Below are 21702 nucleotides of genomic sequence, written 5' to 3'. Positions count from 1 at the left end.
TAAAGATAATGGATCGTGGCTTCCCGAGTTCGGTTCATTTCAGTCGGGACAGAATAACGCGCCTCCCGACAAGAGTGCCCTCTGCTGGTCCCTGCTCACAGAAATACTGGATTGGAGATAAAGGATTGTGGCTGCCCGAGTTTAGTTCATCTCTGGCAAGCCAGAACAATGAACCTCCCGACAAAAGTACCTTCTGCTGGTCCCTGCTCACAACAATATCAGATTGGAGATAACGAATCGTGGCTTTCTGAGTTTGGTTCATTTCAGGAGGGACAGAACAACCCGCCTCCCGACAAAAGATCCTTCTGCTGGTCCCTGCTCACAGAAATACTAGATTGGAGATAATGGATCGTGGCTTCCCGCGTTCGGTTAATTTCAGGAGGGACAGAACAACACGCCTCCCGGCAAAAGTCCCTATATTTGGTCTCTGCTCACAGCAATACTGGATTGGTGATAATGGATTGTAGCTGCCCGAGTTTAGTTCATCTCTTAGCAAGCTAGAACAATGCACCTCCCGACAAAAGTACCTTCTGCTGGTTCCTGCTCACAGCAATATTGGATTGGAGATAACGAATCGTCTTTTATTAGCATATTTGGTATTGGAGTCATCCAAAAGTAATTGAAAGTAATCAAGTTAAAGTAACCCTACCCAACCCTGGGCACAGGTGATGCAAATCAGTCATCATGACACCATGCTATCAAGGCCACTTAGTTTGAATTTGTGATCACAAATCACTTCCTCCTCTCGAGTCCTCACGAATAAAATATGACATTTCAAGTTTTCTTCGGGCTCCGTCCCGCAAAACCCGTTACTCGGTCGGGTTCGGGCTGGATTTTTTTTGGCCCGATCTAAGCTCTAATAGTTACAGATGCGGAAATGAAGCTTAAAGGCTATTGGCTGCATGCTACATGCAGGGTTGGGTAGGGTTACTTTAACTGGATTACTTTCAGTTACTTTTGGATGACTCCAATACTAAATATGCTAATAAAAGACAAAAGAAACTAAATATGAATAAAATGATGACTCACAACACGTGGTAAGTATTCCCTTACTCCCCAAGCCTGCACAAAATGTAGTCATTTTATTCCTGTCTTTTATTAGCATATTTGGTATTGGAGTAATCCAAAAGTAATTGAAAGTAATCCAGTTAAAGTAACCCTACACAACCCAGTTGACAGGTATGGAAACGTCACGCAAGTGGGTCCTGTGTCCGATCTGGTCTTGACATATTATCGCTTTAAAATGATCTGCTGTGTCCCCACCAATGCAAAGTCTAAACCTACACCCTTAGTGAGAACACATAAACACTCAGGATTATTAATCGAACACTGAATTCCTTTACTGCCATCTGACGTTCTGTTCTGCAATTGGGTTTTCCCTCCCAGGCTAGAACTTGGATGGATCCGAAAGCGCAATCTCCACGCGTAATGAACGCGCCGGCGTCCTAATAAATGGAAGTCGACGCGCGTTTAAACAAAGTGAGGCGCTCCCATTTTCGCCCGCCCGTTTATGATTGCGCGCTGCCCGTTTTGTTTATTAGCTCCCTGATTGAGGCGCTCTGCCTGCGCCGGATCGGATGACCTTTGCGGATCCTTGCGCCGAGCCCCGCTAAGTAGATGAGACGGCTGCGTGTTTTTTGCGTCCGCGTCGCATCTCCGATCGGTTCGCAAGCAATTATGCGCGAGAGGCGGCGAGTGTCCTGCGTGTGATTGCGAGAGCCGCGCGTGAAGGAGTTTGCGCGCTCTTCACGGTGCCGTGCGCGCGAGAGAGAGATCATTAGTTCCGGGAGATGCGATTGGTGCCGGGGAGAAACAGAGAATTTTGAGAGAGAATTTCAAGAAAGAGAGTATTTTGAGAGAGAGATCATTTTGAGAGAGTCAGAGAGAGAATTTTGAGAAATAGTTTCAAGAAAGAGAGAGAATTTTGAGAGAGAGATCATTTTGAGAGAGTCAGAGAGAGAATTTTGAGAAACAAACAGAAAATTTTGAGAGAGAATTTTGAGGGAGAATTTCAAGAAAGAGAGAGAATTTTGAGAGAGAATTTCAAGAAAGAGAGAGAATTTTGAGAGAGAATTTCAAGAAAGAGAGTATTTTGAGAGAGAGATCATTTTGAGAGAGTCAGAGAGAGAATTTTGAGAAATAGTTTCAAGAAAGAGAGAGAATTTTGAGAGAGAGATCAGTTTGAGAGAGTCAGAGAGAGAATTTTGAGAAACAAACAGAGAATTTTGAGAGAGAATTTTGAGGGAGAATTTCAAGAAAGAGAGAGAATTTTGAGAGAGAATTTCAAGAAAGAGAGTATTTTGAGAGAGAGATCATTTTGAGAGAGTCAGAGAGAGAATTTTGAGAAACAATCAGAGAGAATTTTGAGAGATAGTTTCAAGAAAGAGAGAGAATTTTGAGAGAGAGATCAGTTTGAGAGAGTCAGAGAGAGAATTTTGAGAAACAAACAGAGAATTTTGAGAGAGAATTTTGAGGGAGAATTTCAAGAAAGAGAGAGAATTTTGAGAGAGAATTTCAAGAAAGAGAGTATTTTGAGAGAGAGATCATTTTGAGAGAGTCAGAGAGAGAATTTTGAGAAATAGTTTCAAGAAAGAGAGAGAATTTTGAGAGAGAGATCATTTTGAGAGAGTCAGAGAGAGAATTTTGAGAAACAAACAGAGAATTTTGAGAGAGAATTTTGAGGGAGAATTTCAAGAAAGAGAGAGAATTTTGAGAGAGAATTTCAAGAAAGAGAGTATTTTGAGAGAGAGATCATTTTGAGAGAGTCAGAGAGAGAATTTTGAGAAACAATCAGAGAGAATTTTGAGAGATAGTTTCAAGAAAGAGAGAGAATTTTGAGAGAGATCATTTTGAGAGAGTCTGAGAGAGAATTTTGAGAAACAATCAGAGAGAATTTTGAGAGATAGTTTCAAGAAAGAGAGAGAATTTTGAGAGAGCTATCATTTTGAGAGAGTCTGAGAGAGAATTTTGAGAAACAATCAGAGAGAAATTTGAGAGATAGTTTCAAGAAAGAGAGAGAATTTTGAGAGAGAGCGATCATTTTGAGAGAGTCTGAGAGAGAATTTTGAGAAACAATCAGAGAGAAATTTGAGAGATAGTTTCAAGAAAGAGAGAGAATTTTGAGACAGAGATAATGTTGAGAGAGTCAGAGAGAGAATTTTGAGAAACAAACAGAGAATTTTGAGAGAGAATTTTGAGGGAGAATTTCAAGAAAGAGAGAGAATTTTGAGAGAGAATTTCAAGAAAGAGAGTATTTTGAGAGAGAGATCATTTTGAGAGAGTCAGAGAGAGAATTTTGAGAAACAATCAGAGAGAATTTTGAGAGATAGTTTCAAGAAAGAGAGAGAATTTTGAGAGAGCTATCATTTTGAGAGAGTCTGAGAGAGAATTTTGAGAAACAATCAGAGAGAAATTTGAGAGATAGTTTCAAGAAAGAGAGAGAATTTTGAGAGAGATCATTTTGAGAGAGTCTGAGAGTGTCAAGAGACGTGGTGGCGTGGAAGGTGACCGGACCAGAACGGAGGCAGGAGGCATGAAGGGAGAACTCAAATGCGTTGACGATCCATAGGTTTTATTTAATAAAATAAAAGTCGCCCAATACTCCGGGGCAAAACAGAACAATACAGAGTTCCTCCGGCACGAACTCAACAGGACAAGGCATAACAGACTAAAACAGGACAAGGCATAACAGAACGGGATTGTGAATAATGAGTATTAATGAACCCGCAACCGCAGAGCCCACCATGCAGCCTTAAATACAGACCCACCATTAGTGGAAATGCTTTCAGCTGTTGCCCAGGGGGCGGGGCAGACTGGTCACCAAGGCGACCGTGACAGAGCCCCCCTCTTAAGGGACAGCTCCCGAGGTCCCAAAAAAGAAAAAATTACAACCTCACGCCCCGGAATGGTTCGACGCTCACGATTGGGGCAACCCCGCTCCCTCCTCCGAACACGCAGGAACGGGGAGAGGCAGGCGCCATCTGCGTCGGGCGGATCGGAATCGGCGCTCGGCAGGGCGGGGTCCGGCGGGCAAGCTGGACAGGCAAAATCAGAGCAGAATCAGAACAGGTAAACAGGACAGGCCTCTACAGAAGAGTCGCACTCAGGTCAGGCCTCTACAGAAGAGTCGCACCAGGTCAGGCCGATGCAGAAGAGTCGCACTCAGGTCAGGCCGATGCAGAAGAGTCGCACTCAGGTCAGGCCGATGCAGAAGAGTCGCACTCAGGTCAGGCCGATGCAGAAGAGTCGCACTCAGGTCAGGCCGATGCAGAAGAGTCGCACTCAGGTCAGGCCGATGCAGAAGAGTCGCACTCAGGTCAGGCCGATGCAGAAGAGTCGCACTCAGGGGGTTCAGGTTCAGAAGAGTCGCACTCTGGGGGTTCAGGTTCAGAAGAGTCGCACTCTGGGGGTTCAGGTTCAGAAGAGTCGCACTCTGGGGGTTCAGGTTCAGAAGAGTCGCACTCTGGGGGTTCAGGTTCAGAAGAGTCGCACTCTGGGGGTTCAGGTTCAGAAGAGTCGCACTCTGGGGGTTCAGGTTCAGAAGAGTCGCACTCTGGGGGTTCAGGTTCAGAAGAGTCGCACTCTGGGGGTTCAGGTTCAGAAGAGTCGCACTCTGGGGGTTCAGGTTCAGAAGAGTCGCACTCTGGGGGTTCAGGTTCAGAAGAGTCGCACTCTGGGGGTTCAGGTTCAGAAGAGTCGCACTCTGGGGGTTCAGGTTCAGAAGAGTCGCACTCTGGGGGTTCAGGTTCAGAAGAGTCGCACTCTGGGGGTTCAGGTTCAGAACAGACAAGACAGGACAGGAAAGACTGAACAAAATCAGTACAGGGAGACTCAAGGCAGGCATGGGAGTCGAACAGGCAGGCATGGGAGTCGAACAGGCAGGCATGGGAGTCGAACAGGCAGGCATGGGAGTCGAACAGGCAGGCATGGGAGTCGAACAGGCAGGCATGGGAGTCGAACAGGCAGGCATGGGAGTCGAACAGGCAGGCATGGGAGTCGAACAGGCAGGCATGGGAGTCGAACAGGCAGGCATGGGAGTCGAACAGGCAGGCATGGGAGTCGAACAGGCAGGCATGGGAGTCGAACAGGCAGGCATGGGAGTCGAACAGGCAGGCATGGGAGTCGAACAGGCAGGCATGGGAGTCGAACAGGCAGGCATGGGAGTCGAACAGGCAGGCATGGGAGTCGAACAGGCAGGCATGGGAGTCGAACAGGCAGGCATGGGAGTCGAACAGGCAGGCATGGGAGTCGAACAGGCAGGCATGGGAGTCGAACAGGCAGGCATGGGAGTCGAACAGGCAGGCATGGGAGTCGAACAGGCAGGCTTGGGAGTCGAACAGGCAGGCGTCAATTCCTCCCGTGAGTCGATTCGAGGCACAGCAAGGGCCACGACGGGCGGGGCCGTGGTTCGAACGAGCAGGGAAGGCCAACTCAGTAGGCGCCTGCCGAACTGCGCTCTCCAGCTCTCCCCAAGTCGCGCTGGGATCGTTCGCTGAGTTCTCTTTGTTGGCGGGTTCATTCTGTCACGGGGCGAGACGTGGTGGCGTGGAAGGTGACCGGACCAGAACGGAGGCAGGAGGCATGAAGGGAGAACTCAAATGCGTTGACGATCCATAGGTTTTATTTAATAAAATAAAAGTCGCCCAATACTCCGGGGCAAAACAGAACAATACAGAGTTCCTCCGGCACGAACTCAACAGGACAAGGCATAACAGACTAAAACAGGACAAGGCATAACAGAACGGGATTGTGAATAATGAGTATTAATGAACCCGCAACCGCAGAGCCCACCATGCAGCCTTAAATACAGACCCACCATTAGTGGAAATGCTTTCAGCTGTTGCCCAGGGGGCGGGGCAGACTGGTCACCAAGGCGACCGTGACAGAGAGAGAATTTTGAGAAACAATCAGAGAGAATTTTGAGAGATAGTTTCAAGAAAGAGAGAGAATTTTGAGACAGATAATTTTGAGAGAGTCAGAGAGAGAATTTTGAGAAACAAACAGAGAATTTTGAGAGAGAATTTTGAGGGAGAATTTCAAGAAAGAGAGAGAATTTTGAGAGAGAATTTCAAGAAAGAGAGTATTTTGAGAGAGATCATTTTGAGAGAGTCAGAGAGAGAATTTTGAGAAACAATCAGAGAGAAATTTGAGAGATAGTTTCAAGAAAGAGAGAGAATTTTGAGAGAGAGCGATCATTTTGAGAGAGTCAGAGAGAGAATTTTGAGAAACAATCAGAGAGAATTTTGAGAGATAGTTTCAAGAAAGAGAGAGAATTTTGAGAGAGAGATCATTTTGAGAGAGTCTGAGAGAGAATTTTGAGAAACAATCAGAGAGAATTTTGAGAGATAGTTTCAAGAAAGAGAGAGAATTTTGAGAGAGATCATTTTGAGAGAGTCTGAGAGAGAATTTTGAGAAACAATCAGAGAGAATTTTGAGAGATAGTTTCAAGAAAGAGAGAGAATTTTGAGAGAGATCATTTTGAGAGAGTCTGAGAGAGAATTTTGAGAAACAGAGAGAATTTTGAGGGAGAATTTTGAAGGAGAATTTCAAGAAAGAGAGAGAATTTTGAGAGAGCTCATTTTGAGGGAGTCAGAGAGAATTTTAAGAGAGAGAATTTTGACAGTGAATTTTAAGAGTGAATTTTGAGAGAGAATTTCAAGAAAGAGAGAATTTTGAGAAAGAATTTCGAGAAAGAGAGTATTTTGAGAGAGAGATCATTTTGAGAGAGTCTGACAGAGAATTTTGAAAAACAATCAGAGAATTTTGAGAGAGAATTTCAAGAAAGAGAGAGAATTTTTAAAGAGATCATTTTGAGCGAGTCAGAGAGAGAATTTTGAGAAACAAAGATAATTTTAAGAAAGAGATCATTTTGAGAGAGTCTGAGAGAGAATTTTGAGAGAGAATTTCAAGAAAGAGAGAATTTTGAGAGAGTCAAAGAGAGAATTTTGAGAAACAAAGATAATTTTAAGAGAGAGATCATTTTGAGAGAGTGAGAGAGAATTTTGAGAAACAAATGGAGAGAATTTTGAGAGAGAACTTCAAGAAAGAGAGAATTTTGAGAGAGAGAGAACTTTGAGCGAGTCAGAGATAATTTTGAGAGGGACAATTTCCAGAGAGAGAATTTCCAGAGAAGGAGATAGAGAGACTTCTTTTTTTATCTCTTTTGCTTCTCTCTCTCTCTCTCTCTCTCTCTCTCTCTCTCTCCCTCCATGTTTTTCTCTTTATGTCTCTATATGCCTCTCCATCTCTCTCTCTCTCTCTCTCTCTCTCTCTCTCTCTCTCTCTCTCTCTCTCTCTTCCACACCTTTTCTCCCACTCTCTGTCTCTGTCACTCTCCGTGTCTCTCTTTTTCTGTTCCTTTGTTGCTTTTTGTCTCTTTCTCTCTCTGTCTTTTAACCTCTTTTGCTCTAACTTCTTTTTTCCTTTTCTCTCTTTTCTCTTTCTCTCTTCCTACCCTTTGTGCTTTCTTTTCTCTTTTCTCACCTTCTGTCTTTCTATTTCTCTTTGGATTTCTTTCATTCCTCTCCCTTTCTTTTCCCCCTCTCTCATGACTTTTTATCTTTTGTTTCTCACGCTCTCTCCCTCTCTCTCTTACTTTGTCCCGCCCTCTCTCTTCTTTTCCCTCCCTCTTTCTCTTATATCTTCATCTCTCTTTTTCTTTCTCTTTAATCTACTAGTCCGGCCCCCGACCGAATGTTTGTTCTATCGTGTGGCCCCCCGAGTTCAAATGAGTTTGACACCCCTGCTCTAAGTAAATGTAATCAAGTAAAAAGAGTGCACGACTTCCTGTCTCTGGTTCTTCGTCATCCCACACTCCCTAATTGAATTTTGGGTTTATTTGTCCCGACTTTGATTGAAACGAAACGTTTAAGCGGCGTTTGATGAAAAAAGGAAACTTTCATCGGAGTGTGACTAGTTTTAATGAGAGGGGGGTGGGGGGGGCGTCAAAATAACACTCTTAAATCTTCCTAATTAAATATTGGCGAAAAGCCTCAACGCGAAAAGAGTAAAGAGGATCGGAGGATCGGGCTTCGTATTGAAAATCTAGATTCCATAAATTGACTTTATGAATGAGATTTTTTCGGAGGGGGGTGTTGGGAGACCGCTGCGTGTCAATACCTGCCACCGCCAGCCGCCTTCATTATTTCCCATTATTACATTTGCATATTTCATTTAGCTCACCATGACATGTAACGTCCCGATAAGGCTAGGAAGAGAAAAATGATTTTACGCCTTTTTTTTGCAATTTTTTACATATAAAAACATCGTAAGAATTACAAAGAATATTTTTCATAATATATATTTCAGGATATTTTTTGTATTGGTGATTTTAATGATATACCTGTCCTGATTACTGATGCGAGGCACCTGAGTTGGCCCCTTTGGTGCCAACTGCCTCGGACGCTGATTGGCTGCCTGTCTCTTTTTAAACCCCCGTCTTCCTGTCACCCATTGTCAGTCCGTCTGCGAACCTCAGCTCACGCTAGGCAAGCCATTTCGACCCTGAGTCCCTCCTGTCCTGATTCCTGTTTGATTCCCGGCACCGACCCCTTTTCTGAACTTTTCTCTAATTATATCGTCTCTCTCTCTCTCTCTCTCTCTCTCTCTCCTCTCTCTCTCTCTCTCTCCTCTCTCTCTCTCTCTCTCTCTCTCTCTCTCTCTCTCTCTCTCTCTCTCTCTCTCTCTCTCTCTCTCTCTCTCTCTCTCTCTCTCTCTCTCTCTCTCTCTGCACATCTCTCTGTGGCGTTCCAAAGTCAAGTGATTTCATCACGATTTTGGTGCATATAAAGCCGAAGCAACTGAATGCAGAAGTTCGATAAGAAACCATTTCAACTGAAATAAAAACGCTGACTTTGATTGGGTGAGCAGTAAAGGTGGGCGGATCCCTGCACACAGCGCAAGGCACTTCCTTCTCTCTCTCTCTCTCTCTCACTTAGTGCAGTCTACACCGAAAGTGATGATATGCTGATCGTTTGCAGTAATTTGTGACATTTTTACAAAAGAACTTTGCATGCATGTTGTTTTGAAACCGTTATTAAGGACAAATTTCATGGAAAAAATGGCCTCAACACTCTTAACTTAAGGTGGAAGACAAATTGTAAATGGCAGGATTTGGCCTTATTATCATTTCATACATTTGAGTAAATCATCAAATGACACACAGTAAAATAAAATGTGATGAAGAATTAGCTTTTGTCTAGAGAGCATGTTTGGCAGTTTTTTCAATTTTGTCTGAAAATATATGATGTGGCTCGCTCACTTTCTTTTTAAAACATTTTTTGGCTTTTATGGCTCTTTGGGTCAAAAAGGTTCCTGGCCCCTACTCTATGCCTATCCATGTATCTGTACCTGTCACCCATTGTCAGTCCGTCTGCAAACCTCAGCTCACGCTAAGCAAGCCATTTCGACCCTGACTCCCTCATGTCCTGATTCCTGATTGATTTCTTAACCCCTTTTCTGAACATTTTTCTAATTATATCGTCTCTCTCTCTCTCTCTCTCTCTCTCTCTCTCTCTCTCTTCTCTTTTCTCTTCTCTCTCTCTCTCTCTGTATATATATATATATATATATATATATATATATATATATATATATATATATATACAAAATCACTTTTTCAGACTGACTTTAAGGCTTAACGAGCGTAAACATTCTTTGCATGTGGCAGGTCTTGCGACTCATTTCAATAATGTCCCCAGGTTCCTACAATCTTGAGAAGCTAAAAAAAATAAACGATGCGCAGTTGGACTCTTGCTCGATACCTGAAACGACCAATCAGACGCCGGCACTCTCAATTTCCATAATTTAGGATTAAACCCGGAGCTCCATGTTGCTTTTAATCCGCGTTTAAGTCGCGGTCATTTACAATTTTTTCCCCACATGCACGATGTGTGTGTGTATATGCAAAAAAAGCTACCGGCACACGCACGGACACCTACAGGTATACGAAGGCATGCATTAAACATTATGTAAAAAAACGTCACGCAAACAAACTTTCAAGTTTGTTTTCCAACTTGTTTTTAGACACATTGGATTTTCAAACTTTTGGATTTTTCTTCCAATGTTGTGGGAAGAAAAAAATAGGGTTTGTACACCTTTTTCATGGCCAAATTCAAGCACTTTTTAAGGACCCTAAACGCCCTTTTTTTAAAATTCTCCAGTAGCATTAAAAGAAAAAATCTATATATATATAAATATATGCAATTTACTTATGCGATTTTTTTTTTGCATGTGCACTTTTCAATATCAATATCGCTTTGGAGCATAGGCATAAACATTTTAGAGCAGGGGTGTCAAACTCATTTTCACTCGGGGGCCACACGATAGAACAAACATTCTGTCGGGGGCCGGACGTGTAGATTAAAGAGAAAGAAAAAGAGAGATCAAGAAATAAGAGAAAGAGGAGGGGATAAAGAAAGAGAGAGAGAGCCTGAGAAACAAAAGAGATAAAAAGAGAAGTCGTGAGAGCGGGGGGAAAAGGGAGAGGAAGGAAGAAATCCAAAGAGAAATAGAAAGACAGAAGGAGAGAAAAAAGAAAAGAAAGCGCTAAGGATAGGAAGAGAGATAGAGAAAAGAGAAAAAAGGAAAAAGGGAAGTTAGAGCAAAAGAAGTTAAAAAGACACAGAGAAAGAGACAAGGAGCAACATAGGAAGAGAAAAATAGAGACACAGAGAGTAAAAGGGACAGAGACAGAGAGTGGGAGAAAAGGGGTGGAAAAGAAAGAGAGAGAGAGAATTAAATACAAGTACAGTGTCTTTGTGAGAGGCACACATCAAGTTGACATATTTCAACCTGCAGCTTGTTTTTCTCTTGCGCTTCTCTGAGTGTTGTCTCGCGGGCCGGATTCAATCCGGGCCGCCTGTTTGACACCTGTGTTTTAGAGTCAAGTTAAGTCATGTTTATTTGTGACAGCCTTAATCACAAAGAGTAACAAAGAGCTGCAGACTATTGCAAACTACAGAGTATTATGACACCATCCCCTGATCTGAAACCTTCATGAGGGCAAGGGAATACTCGAGAACCTCAACATAAAGAAAATGAAGAAACCTTGTTAAGGGACCGCACACGATTCAAGTCATGTTTATTTGTGACGTCCTTAATCACAAGGAGTCTCAAAGGGCGTCACAGACCACAGACTATTGAAAACTACAGACTATTATTACACCCTGATCTAAAACCTACATGAGGGCAAGGAAAGACTCAAAAACCTCAACATGAGGAAAATGAAGAAACCTTGATAACGGACCGCACATGATTCAAGTCATGTTTAGTTGTGACGCCCTTAATCACAAGGAGTCTCAAAGGGCGTCACAGACCACAGACTATTGAAAACTACAGACTATTATTACACCCTGATCTAAAACCTACATGAGGGCAAGGAAACACTCAAAAACCTCAACATGAGGAAAATGAAGAAACCTTGATAACGGACCGCACATGATTCAAGTCATGTTTAGTTGTGACGCCCTTAATCACAAGGAGTCTCAAAGGGCGGCACAGACCACAGACTATTATGACACCATCCCCTGATCTAAAACCTACACGAGGGCAAGGAAAAACTCAAAAATCTCAACATGAGGAAAATGAAGAAACCTTGATAACGGACCGCACATGATTCAAGTCATGTTTAGTTGTGACGCCCTTAATCACAAGGAGTCTCAAAGGGCGTCACAGACCACAGACTATTATGACACCATCCCCTGATCTAAAACCTACACGAGGGCAAGGAAAAACTCAAAAATCTCAACATAAGGAAAATGAAGAAACCTTAATAATGGACCGCACATGATTCGAGTCACATCAAGCCATGTTTAGTTGTGACTCCCTTTATCACGATCTTTATGTATGTTTTCTGTGCATGTTTACGTACATTTTTGTGTGTTTATGTATTTTTCTGTGCGTCTTTATGTCATTATTACCGATATGCTTCACCTGTGCCCGCTCCTTTGGCGCCAACTGCCTCGGACTCTGATTGGCTCCCTGTGCCTATTCAAACCAATTCCTTTCTGTCATCTGTTGTCAGTCCGTCTGAGAACCTAAGTGTATACTAGGCAAGCCTTTTTTCGACCCTGACTCCCACCTGTCCTGTTTATGCTCCCGTCTGTTTCCGGTTAGGACCCCTTTTGATCTTGACCACCTCTTTTTTTATACATTTTACTATTAAATACAAGTTACATTTATTGAGTGCAATGAAGATTTTCACTGAGTGGGCTGAAGTTCAATGACAGGTCACGATGATCCAAATTCGGAATGTTTTGGCTGGGGAATTTTGATAACAGAACTCTGACGCAGAACGACAGGCTTTGTTTGGAGAAGTTGTTTTGATAAGCGCTCTGCTGTTTTTTCAGACATCGGGACGCTCTTCTCCGAGATGGTGGGGCCGCGTGGGAGTTTTCCTGCCACGCCCATGGGAGGAGCCGGCACACTCGCTCGCGGAAAAAAAACGTGGGCCAGGAGAACTTCAGATGATCGAGAGGGAGAATCGAGAGAGGAGGCTTGATGGAGACTCGAGCGACACTAATTCGGCTAATTCGATGGAGTTCACATAGTTAAATTATTTAAGAAATTAAATCTGCCCCCGTGTAGAAATGCCGGTCTCTTGTCCGTCTTTTCACATCAAGAAACGAGCGCACATTGTTAGGTGGTGTTTGGTTAATGGAGTCAGATAAATAATTCGAACAATTTGGTAAACGATACATTTTTAATATTTAATTCCCAACACCGTGTAAAAACAGAGATTCGCAGACAGACTGACAAAAGGTGACGGACTGGACAGAGCTTAAATACTGACAGGGAGCCAATCTGTCAACAAGCATCAGCTGGTGCCACATGGGCGGGGCCAATTGGGCACCATGGCAACCGTGACACACGGGCGGGGCCAATTGGGCGCCATGGCAACCGTGACAAAATCAGTTACTTTTTGGAAGAAGTAGTGAGTAACTATACCTAATTTCCTTTTTATAGTACCATGCCTCAGACTGTTAATTGAATATAATACATTTTTCCATGTTTGCAACAAGTTTACTTTTCCTTGATGGAAAAAAAAGTTTGATGGTTCCTCAGGGCAAGAACATGACATCGTTACCTGCTCGTCCTTCCTTTCTTCCCTCTTTACCTTCACCCACCCCCACACCTGTTCTGCACACACACACACAAAAAACGAGTGTGGTCTGTGGGGTGAAATGGACGCCCGAGGCCAACAAGCTGTCTCCAGCAGCTACACTGATAAGAAAAATACCACATCGGTACACGCAACACACAGACATTATTCACAAGCTGTGTGAAGTGCCACCCAGGGGGTCACTTATCACTTTTTACCTCAATATTTCCTGTCCTCCTTCTCCAAACAACCACGGAGGAAAAAAATGATGATGAGCAAAAAGTACGTCAGGTGTGTGTTGGTGCGTGGTTCCTAAAACAATTTTTGTGTTGCCATGTGCTCATAGGGTAAACCCCACCTCAAACCCACTTGCAGGTTTTTCCCTGGGGGAGGTTCCAGAAAACCACATGACAGCTTCTCAGGAGTATCTCAGTGCATGTATGAGAATGTTTAAAGGACTCGGGTTTGTTAGTATTACAGCCCGAACTCACTCGAGTCCAACCTTTTAACTTGATGTGAGTGACCGAGGCAAAAGCAAACCCAAATTTTCATATTTTTTTGTGAGGACTCGGGAGGAGGAAGGCTGATTTTGTCCGACTCTTCTCCCTACCCGACCAGGCGCCCGCTTTTATAGGTCCAACAGTGCCTTCGACCGCACGTGTCGTCGAGCGTGCATGCCGCGCAGGGTTGGGTAGGGTTACTTTAACTTGATTACTTTGAATTACTTTTGGATTACTCCAATACCAAATATGCTAAAAAAAAGACAAAAGAAACTAAATATGAATAAAATTACTTGATTGTGTGCTGGCTTGGAATACATGGAACGGCAAAAATGATGTTGGCAAGCTGTTTGGATTTATTTTCATTTTGTTTCTGTCGCATTTGATGTTCGTTTTGCCGGAGATCAAAGAGATCAAAGCCAGGAGAGAAAGCTTACCACGTGTTGTGAGTCATCATTTTATTCACATTTACCAGTAGTATCTTTTGTCTTTTATTTGCATATTTGGTATTGGAGTAATCCAAAAGTAATTGAAAGTAATCAAGTTAAAGTAACCCTACCCAACCCTGATGCCGCGCTGCGCGGATCCATCACAAAGAAAAAAAAACAATGAACAATGACGGGTGGATAATTAAAGAAAGAAAAAAGTACTTGAACGTAATGATTGACATTTTATGCCGGGCTTTGGCCTGGTTCGCGCCTAAAATCTTACCTCTACTAGGTATGGTAACGATACCAGGTGTTTTTATTAAAACCAGCACTTTTTAGGGTACTTTACTCATAATGATAGCTGACACTAGTACTTTCTAGCAGCAATTTAACAATGAAGAACCCAAAATCAAAGGGATGGTACAAATACAAATATCATTATTAATATTATTATAACAGGCTCGCTAAGGGATTGAATTCGGCCCGGGAGACAACGCTCAGAGAAGCGCAAGAGAAAAACAAGCTGCAGGTTGAAATATGTTCACTTGATGTTGCCAAAGCCACGTGCCTCTCACAAAGACACTGTAGTTGTATTTCTCTCTCTCTTCCTCCCCTTTTCTCTCTCTCTGTCTCTCTTATTCTCTTGCTTTGTTCCTCTGTCTGTTTCTCTGTGTCTTTTTACCTATTTTTACTGTTTTCCTTTCTCTCTCTCTCTCTCTCTCTCTCTCTCTCTCTCTCTCTCTCTCTCTCTCTCTCTCTCTCTCTCTCTCTCTCTCTCTCTCTCTCTCTCTCTCTCTCTCTCTCTCTCTCTCTCTCTCTCTCTCTCTCTCTCTCTCTCTCTCTCTCTCTCTTTGGATTTCGTTCTTTTTTTCCTCCTCTCTCGCTATTTGTCTTTGTATCTCTTTTGTTTCTCATGCTCTCTCTCTCTCTCTCTTTCTCTCTCTATCTCTCTCTCCTTCTCTTTTCTCTCCTGTCTTTCTTTCTATTTCTCTATGAATTTCTCTTTCTTTCCTCCTCTCTCGCTATTTGTCTTTGTATCGATTTTGTTTCTCATGCTCTGTCTCTCTCTCTCTCTCTCTCTCTCTCTCTCTCTCTCACTTTCTCCCCTTCTCTTTTCTCTCCTGTCTTTCTTTCTATTTCTCTTTGGATTTCCTTCTTTCTCTTTTTTTCCTCCTCTCTCGCTATTTGTCTTTGTATCTCTTTTGTTTTTCATGCTCTCTCTCTCTCCCTATCTCTCTCTCTCTCTCTCTCTCTCTTTTTCCCTTTCTCTTTTCTTTCTTGTCTTTCTTTCTATTTCTCTTTGGATTTCATTCTTTCTCTTTTATTCCTCCTCCCTCGCTATTTGTCTTTGTATCTCTTGTTTCTCATGCTCTCTCTCTCTCTTTTATCTTTCTCTCTCTTTTATCTCTCTCTATCCTTTTCTCTCTTTCTTTGTCCCACCTTCTCTCCTTTTCTCTTCCACTCTCTCTCGTATTCATTTCTCTCTCATCTACTCGTCCGGCCCCCGAGAAAATGTTTCTTCTATCGTGTGGCCCCCCGAGTTAAAACTCGAGATTTAGGAACCGATAAAGAAAAATAATAAGGAATTGGACATGTCACTTGAGTGTTTTTTTTGCAACCAAAATCATCTTTATAAGATCGTATCGCTGATCTTCCACTTTGATTTCCTCTCACGTTCTCATTTTTTTTGTTTGTCGCCGATCCTCGCGAAAAACCGATGGGACCAAAGACCCGGCACTCCCCCGCCCCTCGCCCTCCTCCGTGGGCGCGTGTAATGTGACAGACAAATCCCGCTAAGCTGTTAAATATTACACCACTCGGGCGCTCGTATTAAACACCCCCCCCCCCCCCCCTACCCGTCCCAACCTTTCCCTCCACCTCGCGAAGTGCAACAAAACACTACAGATGTCACTCGGCAAATCTCGCCACACGCGCGGCAAATCCTTCAGATGCGGCGACACGCTGCAGACATCTCGTAAGGCCGTGCGCGCCGGTGACGGCTTGCGCGCGCGCCGGCGTCCTAATCCCCGCGCCGGTGGTCTTGTCAGAGCGTTATATTTGCGGGTATCGGTGTATCGTCTTGCTCGCCGCCTAATCCCACAACCCCGACTGTGATATTTCCTGACATTTACATGAATCGGCCCTCCACACACAAGAGACCCAGAGTGGGGGGTGGCGGGGGGCGGTGTGAGGGGATGGGAGGAGGAGGAAGACGAGAAGGAATGGAAGGTGGAGGAGAGACGGAGTGACGGTGAACTGAAAATGTGGAGGACGGATGAAGGGAGTGGGATGATGGAAGGATGGAAAGTCAGAGAGACGAATGGATAGATAGATAGGTAGGTAGGTAGAACGATAGATAGATAGATAGAACGATAGATGGATAAAGAAAACGATAGAAAGAACGATAGAACGATAGATAGATAGATAGATAGAACGATAGATAGATAGAACGATAGATAGATAGAACGATAGATAGATAGAACGATAGATAGATAGAACGATAGATAGATAGATAGATAGAACGATAGATCGATAGAACGATAGATCGATAGAACGATAGAACGATAGAACGATAGATAGAACGATAGAACGATAGATAGAACGATAGATAGATAGATAGATAGATAGATAGATAGATAGATAGATAGATAGATAGATAGATAGATAGAACGATAGAAAGAATGATAGAACAATAGACAGAACGAAAGAACGATAGAACGCTAGATAGAATGATAGATAGAACGATAGAATGATAGAAAGAACGATAGAAATAACGATAGAAAGATAGATAGATAGCTAGATAGCTAGATAGATAGATCGATAGATCGATAGACCGATAGATAGATAGGGATAGAATGATAGAAAGAACGATAGAACTATAGATAGACGAAAGAATGATAGATATATAGAACGATAGAACGATAGATGGATAGATTAGAACGATAGAAAGAACGATAGAACAATAGATAGAACAATAGAACTATAGTAGGAACGATAGTACGATGGATAGAACAATAGAACGATAGAAGGATAGATAGAACGAAAGAATGATAGATAGATAGAACGATAGAACGATAGATAGAATGATAGATAGATAGATAGAACGATATAATGATAGAAATAACAATAGAAAGATAGATAGATAGCTAGATAGCTAGATAGCTAGATAGCTAGATAGATAGAACGATAGACCGATAGAACGATAGACCGATAGATAGATAGGGATAGAATGATAGAAAGAACGATAGAACTATAGATAGATGAAAGAATGATAGATAGATAGAACAATAGATAGATAGATAGAATGATAGAAAGAACGATAGACAATAGATAGAACAATAGAACTATAGAGGGAACGATAGAATAATGGATAGAACAATAGAACGATAGAACGATAGATAGATAGATAGATAAATTGATAGATAGAAGGAATTAAGGAGGGACATAAAGAATGAAAAAGGTTGGAGGGAAGGAGGGAAGAAAAGAGGTAAATAAAGAAGGAAAAGGGTCGAAAGAAAGAAAGAAAGAAAGAAAGAAAGAAAGAAAAAAAAAAAGAAACAAAAACAAAAGAAAGACAGAAACAAGCGAAGGAAAGATGGACATGAAGAAATAAAATGGTAGGAAGGAAGGAAGGAATGAAGGAAAGGAAGGAAAAAAATTAAGGATAGGAAAACAGAAGGAAAGAAGAATCCAAAAAAAGAATAGTGGAAGGAATGAGGAAATGAAGGAATAACAGAAGAAAGGAAGGAAGGTTCCAAAGAAGGAAGGAGTTGTGTTTGTGTAACCAAGAAATGTCGAAAGAAAAGTATAGTAAGTAACAAAAGAAGGAAGAATAGTAACACAACAGAGAAATGAAGGAGTAAACGACCGTAGGACATTGACAGATGAATGAACAAATAAACGGATGGAACAATGCATCTTAAGGAGCAAAATCTTCACCCCGATTCTCCTCCACTAACCCTTGCTCATTTCGTCACAGCGCCACCTACTGTCACTGTTTGTTATCCCCCAACGCATCTGCCGACCATAAATCCATGCAGAGGACGAAGAATCCTGAATTATTGATACAAGTGCCTATCTAATCTTTGGTAATGAATATCTTATAAATATTGGAGGAGCCTTTATCATTCTATACGTTTATTACAAGCGCACCTTTCCGGCAAGGTCGCGTTGAAGTCAGACGAGCGCTAATTACGCGAGCAAGTCGTTAGCATAACGAACAAGAAGTCAAGGAACATTCTGGAATCCGGGAACGTCGAACAGATAGAAAGAAATTTTAAAAATGTCTCTTACTTTAGGGCTTTCTTCCGGACGCTCCGGGACGGGCTGCTCTGATTGGCCGGCTTCCAGGAGGAGGCGGGCCCGGATCAGGCGGAGAGCGTGGAGCATCCATGCGTGCTGCCGCCGGATTTGGAGCTGAAGTTGCTCCCATTGGCCCGAGACCATGCGTAGGATGTCCCGAAGTCCTGAAGGCAACGCAAACGACATGAATATGCAATGACCAATCTGGATGAAATACCTAAATATCTCATCATTGGCATCATCATCATTTTGTTGCGCGTGCAAGTATGTGATATTCCTAGATATTCTCGAATAAACTCATCCTTTTTCATCCTTTTTTGCGGGGTTGGGTTGGCATTTGGACTATATTTGAAGCAATCCTTTTCTTACTTTCACCATTTTCATCCTGAAGGATTTTATACATTTGACTATAAAGGATTTTATACGATCGAATACAAATTACATGTAATGCAAAAGATATTCCCTGGCTGGGCTGTGGTGCGAGGTCAGGGCACCCGGGTAGAAAATGTTGTTTAAGGTTGGAGGGAAGAAAAGAAAGAAAGAAAGAAAGAAAGAAAGAAAGAAAGAAAGAAAGAAAGAGACAAAGAAACAAAAAAGAAAAAGTAAGAAAAAGAACGTAAGAAAAAGAAAGTAAGGAAAGATATGAAGAAGACATCTCATTTGGACTGTATTTGAAACAATCCTTTTCTTTCTTTCACCATTTTCATCCTAAAGGATTTTATACGTTTGACTATAAAGGATTTTATACGATCGATTACAAATTACATGTAATTCAAAAGATATTCACTGGCTGGGCTGTGGTGCGAGGTCAGGGCACCCTGGTAGAAAATGTTGTTTAAGGTTGGAGGGATGGAGGGAAGAAAAGAGGGATATAAAGAAGGAAATGTGTAGAAAGAAAGAAAGAAAGAAAGAAAGAAAGAAAGAAAGAGAAAGAAAGAAAGAAAGAAAGAAAGAGACAAAGAAGCAAAAAAGAAAGAAAGTAAGAAAAAGAAAGTAAGGAAAGATATGAAGAAGACATGAGGAAATAAAATGGTAGAAAGGAAGGAAGGAAGAAAGGAAATGAATTTAGGATTGGAAAAAAGAAAGAAAAAAGAATCAAAGAAAAGAATAGTGGAAGGAAATAGGAAAGGCAGGAACAACATGCGTAGGATGTCCCGAAGTCCTGAAGGCAACGCAAGCGACATGACTATACTTCATCTTTAAAGGTGGTCTAGCTAACTAGCTAACTGGATGAAATACCTATATATCTCATCATTGAAATCATCATTTTGTTGTGCGTGCAAGTATGTGATATTCCTAGATATTCTCGAATAAACTCATCCTTTTTCATCCTTTTTTGCGGGGTTGGCATTTGGACTGTATTTCAAACAAGTCTTTTCTTACTTTCACCATTTTCATCCTGAAGGATTTTATACATTTGACTATAAAGGATTTCATACGATTGAATACAAATTATATATAATGCAAAAGATATTCACTGGCTAGGCTGTGGTGCGAGGTCAGGGCACCCTGGTGGAAAATGTTGTTTACAGGAACGGCGTGAACGGGACATAAGGCTGATAAGATAATCAGCACATCCAGACGCAAAAAGGCCCTGATGACGTAGAAATGCTCTGTGTTGTTTTGAGTATTCCAGACATCGTGACGCTCTTCGACAAGATGGTGAAGCCCAGGGGGGCTTCCTTGGCGTGCCCATGGGAGGAGTTGGCACACCATTATGCGGGGAGAAGATGGCCAATAGGAGAAAGCTAAAGGACTTGAGAAAAGACTTCCCACAGACTAAAACTAATTCGGCTGTTTTCGATGGAATGAGATAACTAATTCGAATAATTTGGTAAACGGTACATTTTGATATTTAATTCCCAACAATCCTACGATTAAAGAAAACCACTTCTTCATATTCAACCGTGACTTCCATGTTCTGTATTCAAGCCCGGCATTGCCTATTAAACGCCGATACCCCCAAATCTTTTAGGGGGCGTGTCCTTCTCTGAAGGTCAAGGTGTTAATCTAAAAAATGAATAATTAATTTAAAGGGTCCGAGTGAGCGGCGTACCTGATTGGTGGGTGGGCATGAGGGCCAGAAGAGCGGCCCCGTCCTCCATGATGCTCTCCTTCAGTGCCGATTTCCCATCCACGTTGAGTTTGAACTCCTGGAATAAAATGGAGAAAGTAATCGATTACTTATTACGGTCCATTATAGTCCATCAAAATTTGTGTTGTTACAATTATTGCAAATTCTTCCTTACATGTTCTGTTCATTTAGATCTACTTAGTGTTTCGTGATATTATTCCATGTCTACTTTCATGTTTTGTTCAGTTACCCTTTCATGTTTTGTTACAGCTGGTTAGTGAGTCTGCTGGATTTCATGGTTTGGCCGTAATGGCGCTTTCATCGCTGTTTTGTTCTGGTGCAGGAATTTATCGTCTTATTGTACACTGAATGTTTTTAAACGGCTCTTTTAATGGCAAATCATTTGAAAGGTGCTTTATATAATTCTTGTGTCATCTTCCTTTCATGTGTCGTTCAGTTGGAGCTGGATGGTGTTGGAAAATCACCTGCGCTCACTCTTTCAGCCCCAGCGGACACTCGTTCCCCAATTAGCCTTCTACCTATTTAAGCACATCATTCTCGTAAATTCCTTGTCAGTCCGTCAGCAAACCTCAGGACAGACAAAGCAAGCACTTTTTGACGCTGGCTCCCGTTCTGTTCCCGACCGGTTTGTGCATTCTGCCTGATTCCGTCTCCTGTTTCCTGTATTCATCCCGTGTCCCTGGCTTCCCGATCGTCCCTGGTTACCCGAGTTGCTTCCGATTCACGACCACGCTTCGTTCTCCTGTCCCGGCTACCCGTCTTGCTCCTGATCCCCGACCACGCTTTGTTCTCCTGTCCCGGCTACCCGACTTCCTCCCGATCCCTGACCACGCTTCGTTCTCCTGTCCCGGCTACTCAACTTGCCACCTGTCACCGGTCGCGAGGCCTTCCTGCTCCTCCTAGCCAGCGAGCACTAGATAGCCGTCTTTTTCCTTTCGCCCTGACTTCCCGATCCCTTAATAAAGCATTGTGTGAAACGTTACGCATTTGGGTCCATTGCTTTTTCCGGCCGTGACATGTAGTGGTTCTATCCATGCGTGAGTATTTTATTTTCTCCTTCTATTTTTGTGTTTTGTTCAGTTGTTATTGTCACTGATACGGATTCCAAAATAAATCATTTTCTAAAATATTCTTATGTGTCTCCAGAGCCGTAGCTAGCAATTTGGGTGCCCGAAGCAAGGTGGACCCAGACACGTAACGTTTTCACACAAGCTTTATTTTACGGAAACAGAGCAGTCATGCGCGGGAACACAAACACCAGCGATTCGGCGATCGCTG

The 21702-nt window shown here is 42.6% G+C and overlaps 1 protein-coding gene across 1 annotated transcript in view; it reads right to left on the bottom strand.

The window, feature by feature from the left end:
• akap6 (A-kinase anchoring protein 6) overlaps positions 1–21702 on the bottom strand; it is a 147195-nt gene that overhangs the window by 77990 nt on the left and 47503 nt on the right. The window contains exons 12-13 of the mRNA XM_088354684.1: positions 20386–20482; positions 18321–18493 (exon numbers count right to left, since the gene is read on the bottom strand). Of these exons, the coding sequence (XP_088210810.1) occupies positions 18321–18493; positions 20386–20482 (270 nt within the window). The remainder of the gene's footprint in view (positions 1–18320; positions 18494–20385; positions 20483–21702) is intronic.

The sequence above is a fragment of the Urocampus carinirostris genome, chromosome 15, assembly GCF_059441175.1.
Source record: "Urocampus carinirostris isolate Australia breed hairy pipefish chromosome 15, RoL_Ucar_1.0, whole genome shotgun sequence".
NCBI classification, from domain to species: domain Eukaryota; kingdom Metazoa; phylum Chordata; class Actinopteri; order Syngnathiformes; family Syngnathidae; genus Urocampus; species Urocampus carinirostris.
This window is presented reverse-complemented; position numbering and strand designations above follow the sequence as displayed.